We start from the raw sequence: 9,524 nt of genomic DNA, 5'->3' as shown, positions 1-9,524 counted from the left end.
TAACCAATCAGCTCAAAGCAACACTGCGCGACAGCAAATAGCATTGCAAGTATGAAAAAAAAAAAAAAAACCTTAAAATATCTTAATTAAATATTACAAATATGTATTTATATTTGTTTATTTTTATTTGTAGGCTGTTACATTTAATTAATTGATCAAATGGTGATTTCACATTGCATCTATGCTATTCAGTGTTCACCACCTGTCATTTCCCTCTGATTTTAGGGTTTAGTTAGGTTTAGGGCCAGAGGGACTATGTTTTCAGACAGGATCAATAAAATATGCTGATTTAGGAACAGGTCTTACTTGGCAAAATCATGGTAGTCGTGTGTGTGTGTGTGTGTGTGTGTGTGTGTGTGTGTGTACGTTTGGCTACTTGTGCGGTTATACATGACCAATAAGTACCGTTTTGTATTTGAACAAATCCATGATCTTTCCTTTAGAAGCACCAGTTGTACAACTACTGTATGGTATTTTCTGTATTTGGCCCTTCAGTGTTACACAGCCTGTTAATCCTCTGTCCACCATAACACTTATTTAAAAATACTGCCATAATTGCATGCAAGTTACAAAATTTGTCTACATACTTTTATTTAATAGCATATATACTGACTGCAGTAGGACTTTATAGCATTTGTGATATGAGACAAGTAAACTGAAAATGTTGACATTCTCACCATAGAAAGTGACAATCTGTATTTTAGTTATTCAAAAGTAAAGACAATGTATAGGTTGCCCTAAGAGTGATGTTCAGTGAACAGTGTGGCCCTTCCCACATAGCAAGCGGTCTTGGCCCAAATGTCGCCTCAAGCTGGCCTCCTGTCGGCAATGTACCCTTTCAGCCAGAGCTGGGCCATGTGTGGCAATGATGGAATAATATTGCAATAAACATATTACAGATATTTTAATGAAGTGTAGTATTGTTTAAATTTAATCTTTGAAATGGCAAGTCAAAACAGAATGAAACATATAATTTCAAAATTAAGCAAATAAATAAATCAGTCAACTGCATTAAATTAAATTATATTTTATGTTATATGTTATTCTCAATACAAATATCTAATTTTAGAATCTTTACACACACACACACACACACACACATATATATATAGAGAGAGAGAGAGAGAGAGAGAGGACATTTAACTTATCATGCAATATTAATTTGGTTTTAACATGGGGCACATACATTTATTAATATGCTGTCATTCACTAGCATTAAATAAAATGATCATAAAAGTATTTTATTTTTATTCAAATCTTCGGTATCCATGTGATGCTTTGTGTGAGGAACAGATACAAATTCAAACCATACGTAAGTGATATATATCTCCTTCCTCTGTAGCTATAGTAACAGATTCAAAATTTGCCGTTAATAAGTTTTACAAGAAGTTTTACGGCAGCGATATCTTTTTTTTTTTTTTTTCATCTCGTACTTGTGTGTTTTTATTAACAAAAACAAATTACATGTATATAACAAACATTATACATGATATAACAATTACACACTAGAGGGGCTGTATATACAGATTTATATAGAAAGATTAAAGCGTTTACAAACTTTCTTTACAGCAGCGATATCAAACGTTCATTGGCTATCGCCGGTTTCGTCACAGATTGCGACATGCCGTGTTTCCGAGTTGATCGGGAGAGTATTTTCAGCGTTTAACAACTTAAATTATGCCCTGCTCCTCGCACTAAACTATTATATTCCGTCAGAGAGGACCGCAACTGCAACGCATCGTCATTTGGACTACTGTGGTACTGCTTTTTGACATTTCTGCAATAAATTCTTGTGATTACACGGATCTGTCTGTTACATTTCTCTTATAACGTTAGACTGTACTTTATACACTCACTGATTTTTTTTCTTTATAAAAATAAAACATTTTTAATGCAATACATTTTTTTATTGCACGGTTACATGATTTGTAGATTTTAAGGCTGATTTTATATTCTATATAAAATTACAGAGTTTGAATGTAAAAATACACCTAAATATAGAACCAATAAGATTTACTTTAAAATTACAAAAAAGAACATTAAATTGATAGAATGGACATAAACCTTTTTTTAATTACAGATTATTTGTGTAATTTTACGTAAATTTGTACATAATTTAAAATAACACAAAAAAATACAGTAATTTTCCTGTATAAAAAAAGAAAAAATACTGTAATTTGTCTTTAATGATATAATACCTGAAATAACAGTCAAGTTGTTAATTTACAGATATTGTTTGTAATTATACAAAATTTTGAATGTAATTTGAAATAACAGAAAACTACTGTAAAAAATTTAGGGTTATTTTCTGTAAAATTAGGGTTGTTTTTTTTTTTTTACAGTGTAAGATAAATTAAAATAAAATAAAAATCGGTCCAGCAGTGCAGACATGGAAATGATCAACAGACAAACAAAAAAGTCAGGAGCCAGGAAGGCTAAACTAAAAGTGCAGCAATGCCAAATGTCAATAATGAACAATAATGCGAAAACATCTGTCTTAGATGATGGCACCACCATAAATCTAATTAAGCCTTTTGTATTAGTTTGGCATAGTTTCTTAGTTTTTTGTCCAAAGTGTATTTCAAATACATAACCAGGGGGAAAATCTTCAATCACAGTCAAGAGTGGAGCTTGTCGCTTTCTCTGTCCGATACGATCTGTTCCTCACTCTCCTCAGGCAGGGCAAGTACTTCTCGGTGGCGGCACGGAAGTCTCTGCGGAGAAAGATGTAAAACACAGGATCCAGCAAGCTGTTAAGGCTCAGAAAGCCTCGTCCTAACTGATAGGGCACAAACACAGCCTTCTCCCAAACGCACGGACTGCTGTGTATCAGCAGTCCCACGTACTTCACACAGCCGATAAAATGATAGGGCCCCAGCACCGTGACAAATACGGCCACCAGAAGGGTGAGCAGACCCCTGATTCTCCTCTTCTCCTCAGATAAAAGCGAGTTGATTGCCATCAGCGAGCGGACGGTCTCTCTGTGGAGACCAACAATGAAGCTCAGGGGTATGATGAAGGACACAAGCAGAGTAATCAGCCTGTAGGTGATAAAACTGCCCTCCGAGGGATACTTCTCGATACAAAGAGTGTAATTTTCCTGCTTGGGAAAGAGCTTGTTGAATGCAATGGCAGGTGGCACCGCAATTAGAATCCAAATGCCGAGTGCTATCCAGCGAGCAAACTTCAAGTTACGGAGATGCTTAAAACTGAGAGGTCTGGCGATGGCCAGGTGACGTTCTAGAGCGATGATACACATGAAGAAGATGCCCGTGTAAATGCTAATGTAAAAAAACAAACCCATGAACTGACAGCTCTGGGATCCGAAGCGCCAGTAGTGTCCGTTTGCATAGTAGTCTATCCACAAAGGCAAAGTCAGAAGTTGAATTAGATCTGCGATCAGAAGGTTGATGACATACACTGGTAGGACGTTCTCTGACTGGATGAGTCTGTAGAGCCCAAAGAGTGCCAACAGGTTTAAAGGGGTGCCGATGATGAAGAAGATTCCGTACAAGACGGGAAGGAAGATGCCGTCTTGACTGAAGTCGATTCCGCAAGCGTTTCCCACAATCGCTGGGGCACTCAAGCTGCTGAGGGCACTAACATTGAAGTGGTTCTTCATCTTTTGCCTATGACAGAGTGGTATTGTGTCGTTTATATGGTTTTAAATCCTATTCACAAAACAAAACTACTGCCAGTAGCAAAGTTTTTATGCAACAGTTTCATTTTTATATGAAGCACCGACTAAATATATGCACCATTATACATGGGAAATAAACATTTACAGAACAAGATATTCAAAACGTTGTAGGGGGAATTCACTAAGAATGAATTGCAGCATTTTAGTTCCCAATTCACATGTGGAATCATTCAAATCAGGTAACTATAAAATATACATTTTTACATCAGCATATATATATATATAGGACTATTTCAGCACATTTAGTGCCTAGTTAAACTGCACTGCACTTGGTTAATGAAAAAAACATTTACAAAAGTGGCAAAACTCTTCAGTGAATTCACCCTTAAAAATTCTCATTAGGTTAATAACCTAAATCCAAAAGATAAATATGAATAAATCAGAAAAGTACTTACCTAATGTGTTCTGATATGAATCTTGAGTTTCACCAAATAACTGCTGATCGCAGAGACAGCTCAAGTCACTTAATTTCCAACAGGAACACGACCTCATATAATGCAGGGGAAACATAAAAAAAAAACCCCATAAAAATAAGCATATTTTAGTGTAAATGCTCAGCACATGACTAACACCAAATAACGCACAAGAGGAAATGTGTCAGGAGGAAAGGATGTTACTGCAAGGCTTTGCCAACATTTAACACTTAGCCAACACCCAAACCTCTTTTTTTGCCATGTTTGACCAGGAAATATGAACTGTTGCACTTGACAATCATCTGTACAACCAAATTTGAGCCATATGCATGACAAATAAATTATAATAATTAAAAAAAATATTTCAAGACATAAAGATGCACTGTAATTTTTGTTTTACATTGACTGATGCAGTGATCGCCTTGGACATTTCTTACACATAATGTGAATTTAGCATGAAAATTTAAACTTTTTTAGTCACCCCTGCCATTGTAGAAATGCTCTATTAAAGGTATTATTTGTGCATCAAATTTATATTATTCATATAAAATGAATAATTATAATGAATAATTTTATTAATTGTATTAATTTGATTAATTCAATTTAGACCTGGACCATGTAAAATAAACAACACTTATTGACAAAAAAAAAAAAAAAAAAAAAAGGATTTGAAAACATAATTGATATCATTAATTCATCAAATCCCTGTAAAGGTGGCAACATTTTGAAGCACTTAGTGTGCACTAGTATTTGAAAAAGCTGAGAGAGAAATTTAAAGGCATGTGTTTGCGCATTTGGATGAAGACTGTCTGTTCATGTGTCAAAAAATTGGTTAAAGTGATGTCAAAGACACGTACAGTACAGTGCTGGTGTCAGACAGTCAATTGCATCATCTTCACGGAAAGCAGCTTGGTATGAACATGGAGAGTGAAGGGTAGATTAAAGCTTGGAGCATGTAAAACCAGTTGAAAGGTTTTTTTTTTTTTTTTTTAGGAAGGTAAAAGTAAGCCCTACCTTAGATGTTCATAGTATTTTTTTTTCTTGCTGTCCATTACTGGTCACACTCGAGAGGAGAGATGATATACTAGAAAAACTAGGCATGAGGCATTGATGGTAACCTGCCTACCCTTGGAAACAGCATACATATTTCATACTCACAGACCAGGAAGTATAAAACTGCTCAGCTTCTATCTGCTTTTGAAGGTTTTATCAGTCCCCAGTTGATCTAGAAGTCTAGGTAACACTCTTCAAGCAGTCCGAAGTGGCATTTCTTAGGGCCGTTGGCGAGTCCAGCCTGAGGGATCTCCTCCAGCAGCCTCTGGAATTGAAGCAGATGTTTGGCTCAGCCTTTGGAGTGGATGATGGTGATTTCATGTGGGGATCTTTGAATCCACAGGTCCTTTGAAAGAAGGAATGGCATCACCTGGTAAAGACATGGGTTCACAAAGTCATGGATTCAATCTCTAGAGAACACACCAACAGATTATTATAAATACAGGGATTTTTGAACTTTTTTTATGCCAAGGACCCCCAAATAAGGCGATCTCATTAAAAATGTAACATGTTTGCAAAATCAAATAATTGGCTTTTATATTGTTACTGTACTAAAGAGTCAATGGAAATTAATACAATTTTATTTAATAATATTTAAAATATTTATCATTTATAAGTATTATAAAATATTTATCATTTATATACAATTTATATAAGTTGTTATAAGTATAAACCAGAAAAGCATTTTCAATTCAAATCAAAGTTATCTTCATTTTCGAATCAAAGTGCTTTTCATAATAAACAGTGTTCCAATGCAGATTGTATTGCATTGATTATATCTAATAAACAAGTTAACAAGTAAAAACCAAACGCATAAATGTGAAATGCATGTAGAAGAATGCCATTTGCTCACCACAGACTCCCAAGCAATTTTGCCAACACAACATCGCACAAGTGTATAATTGTCAGAACTGGCACCGCCAACGTCCGACCTAAAAGCAGTTAGCTGTTTGTTATGAGTTCATTCACCTGCAGATCAATAGACAACAGAAAATAACCCTAAGAGGAGTGAACTTTCAATAAAACTATTGATTTCTATGCTGAAAAGACTTACAATATGTCAAGGCGCAGCTTCGTCGATGTACACAGCTTGGTTTAAGTGTCAGGACTGGCCAAATGCAGTTTGAACAAAATAGCAAAGCAATCTTCAATGTTCCCGGGGAGGAACAAACAAGCACAGTGCACAGCATCCTTCTGTCATAATCGTGTCCTTCGCTCAATCAATAGCAAAGCTTTCAGAGACTTTATAAAAAGCCATTGATGTCTGGAGATAATGCAATATCATAATCCTGTGGATCTTTCTCTCCTTGGCCCGACAGATGCACTCATGCTATTAACATACATCGATGATTTAGTACAGAGGTAACTGAATTTTCTCTTTAATTAGCAAATCAATACGGTGATTGCTTTCTGCTGTTGTAGTGAAAGGTCACTGGTGGGTCTTTGTATGCTGAATGATTGAATTTACATGGATTAAAGCAATTTAGCAGAGGTTTAACATTCATCTGTGGCCAGACCAGTTAAATAAACCCATTGCAGGTGATCTTAATGCTGTGACACAATGGCCCCGGTGATTCATGCCCAAACTGTAAGCGCTCTACCTCCGGAGGTCCCATCTGCAGGGGTTGCTTGCATGCAATACATAAGAGGTGAAATTGTAGTTGATGCATGAGCACTCGGTGAACCAATGGGATTTGGCCTAAAGAAAACAGCATGACAAAATGCACTTGCAGAGAATTCTGCCTCCACATTTGTTACAAGGCCGCTTGCAAGACGTAAATGAAAATGCTGGCAGAGGAAAGGGCTTGTTCACGGTGACTTTGACATAGTGATTTTATAGGTATGCTTTGCTGGGACTTCTTACGGTGGTGACCTATTTTATTTAGTTGCTGTTTTTTTTAATAGTGGGGGTGTTATGATAATCGTACTTTAAATGTCTAGACTGAACTTGGAAATATGTTGAATTATTGAACATTTAACTGAATTATGAACATGCTGAATTGTCAGAATTCATAATAGTATCATTAGTACACAGCAATCTAAAAAGATTCACCTGTATTGTAGTTATTTTACATTGCTTATCCCTTCTGTTCTGTTGGGGTCAATTTGACCAACATTATTATTATTTTTTTTAATTTCTTGAAAACTGGCTTATTGATTTCTTCTTGAAATCTTGTGACTTTTTCTTATTTAGCATCATGAATGTGCATGGAAAAGTTCGACACACTGACCCTTATTGATTTCCATGCAATGGCAAAAATCAACACTTTGGAAAACATTAAAGATTCTAGCAAAAAACAAAAAAAGTTTATTGTAGCTCACCAAAGACTAAAATATGAAATATATTAAAGATCATTAATATAAGACTCAAAGTTTACTTTTAATTGAAGACAAGCTACAGTAGAGGTTTTCTGTTTTTATATGAATTATTAGTTTTTCCATAGTGCTGATTTTTTGATGAATTCCATGAAAACCCAAACAGAAGTTATAACTGGATTTTAACACAACAGTAGGGTTAAGTAAAAAGACTCCAAATTAAAATTCTGTCATTATTAACTCAACTTTACTGTGGAAAACAAATAATTTTATTCCATCAAAAACAAAAGGAGATGTTTAGGAGAATCACCTTCATTTGAAATGGAAAAGGTCAGTTTGGACATTCTGCAAGATAACTCATTTTGTGTTTTACAAAAGAAGCAAAGTGAAAGGAGTTTGGAAACAACATAAAAGGAAAGGGATAGAGGAAAGTTGTGATGGCCTTTATTCATTGACTGCTCTCATTATATCATGCTGTCTGTTCAGGCTCATTCATCTCACTGGAATTACTCTCAAACCTCATTTTCTTTGTAAATGTCCTTATGAATATTTACAAAACCTTCAGCATGCATTAATGGGTTGTGGAGGACTTTACAGATTTGATATTTACAGCTTCTCCAAATATTTTTTAAGGAACTCTGAGTGCTGTGTTTGTTTTGTCTCCATGAGGATGTTAATTAGAGTGTCCTCTCTGCAAATAAATGGAAAAAAGTAATTACTATAAACACTGATATAAAAGCAATCTACAGTTAAATTGCATATTCAACATTAAAAGAAAAAAAAAAACACTGAATTCAAGGGAAAATTTATTATTACTTCATAAAGACTAGCAGGAAAAAAAGGAACCTAGCGTTTGTCCAATTGGAGAAATTATGTTGCACTTTCTGAAAATAGTTGAAAGCCAAACTCTCTTACTTTAGAGAACAGATTAAGTAGAGAAATTCCAATCCAACTTCTGCTTTATGCAATTTTTCACAATGTCAGCATAATCACTGCCATATTTTGCAAATGATAGCAAGAAAAAGAAAAAGGAAGCAGGTCTAAGAAAAGAAACTGGTAACACTTGGTCTCATTTGTTAGCATTAGTAATGCATTAGCTAACATACTGTAATCTAGCAATGTGCAATGTATTTATTAATTCTTGTCAATGCTAGTTACTAAAACTTAACAATTTGATTTGTTTATACACTGCCACGACTAACTGGAATAAACCTAACAGGACGAAATCAAAGAGCTAGCAATTATTATGAAATTTATATATGATCATACCGATTTCTGTAATTGTACCAGAAGTCACAAAGACATCACTCCTTGAAGAATTATGCCATTACTCAAACACAATGCATCTTGTTTAAATGGGATTCAAAGAAAAACTAAATGATTTCCATGTTTAAACTTCAATAACTTCAATATATTACATATAGTAGGACATATATGCACTGCGTAGTAGGTTTAACCTTGTGCCACTTTCCTCTAATGTGATTACAGCAGCTTTGTCCACCTTTCCGTGGAAATAGTCCTTCCATCTGCAGCAAAATGAAAAGATGTAGTCTGCTCTGTAGAAATGTACTGTATAGCTCCACCCATTAAACATGTACACTCACAGGAGAAACCTTGACCCATTTGAATGAGTTATAGACCATGGGTTTATACTGACAGAGTGACAAATGACAGCAGCAGAACCTTTTTCATTATCCATGTGAATGCAGACTAGAACTAAAGATGATCAGACCGAATTGATTGTAGTCTCCAAAATGATAGACCTTAATCTAATAATGAGTATGAAAGAAATCATTGAACAAGGACAGAATACCCTGTGCCGGAGAGAAATACAATCCTGAGATTCTTATGTCATCAACAAAGCGATTTGCTCATCTTGTACTGAAAATAGACTACAAAAGAGTAACTGAAGTATAGCACTGGAGACGATTGTCTTGGCAACTAATGTGCATTATTTTATTGTAGGCAGTAAAATAAAGCAGGCAAGCGGTCACTTTTAAATAAGCGGTCGTGAAATTGTTTAATCAAGGGTTCTATTCCGA

General features: G+C 35.0%; 1 protein-coding gene across 2 annotated transcripts; it reads right to left on the bottom strand.

Annotated features, from left to right (window-relative positions):
- Positions 1–1,016: 1,016 nt before the first annotated feature.
- On the bottom strand, positions 1,017–6,440 carry zgc:171579 (uncharacterized protein LOC557116 homolog). 2 transcript variants are annotated; one of them, XM_058796096.1, is made up of 5 exons: positions 6,221–6,440; positions 6,020–6,135; positions 5,272–5,536; positions 4,096–4,187; positions 1,017–3,629 (listed from the first exon to the last, which is right to left on the bottom strand). In XM_058796096.1, exon 5 carries the CDS (start codon positions 3,620–3,622, stop codon positions 2,609–2,611), a length of 1,014 nt encoding a protein of 337 aa, XP_058652079.1. In that variant the 5' UTR covers positions 3,623–3,629; positions 4,096–4,187; positions 5,272–5,536; positions 6,020–6,135; positions 6,221–6,440; the 3' UTR covers positions 1,017–2,608. The 2 variants fall into 2 exon arrangements, with proteins under 2 accessions (XP_058652079.1, XP_058652080.1); XM_058796097.1 differs by lacking the exons at positions 6,020–6,135; positions 6,221–6,440 and having other exon boundaries at positions 5,272–5,608.
- Between the last annotated feature and the right edge of the window lie 3,084 nt (positions 6,441–9,524).

Source organism: Onychostoma macrolepis, chromosome 13 (genome assembly GCF_012432095.1).
Source record: "Onychostoma macrolepis isolate SWU-2019 chromosome 13, ASM1243209v1, whole genome shotgun sequence".
NCBI lineage: Eukaryota > Metazoa > Chordata > Actinopteri > Cypriniformes > Cyprinidae > Onychostoma > Onychostoma macrolepis.
Note: the sequence above shows the minus strand (reverse complement) of the source record. Positions and strands in the feature narration are given on the sequence as shown.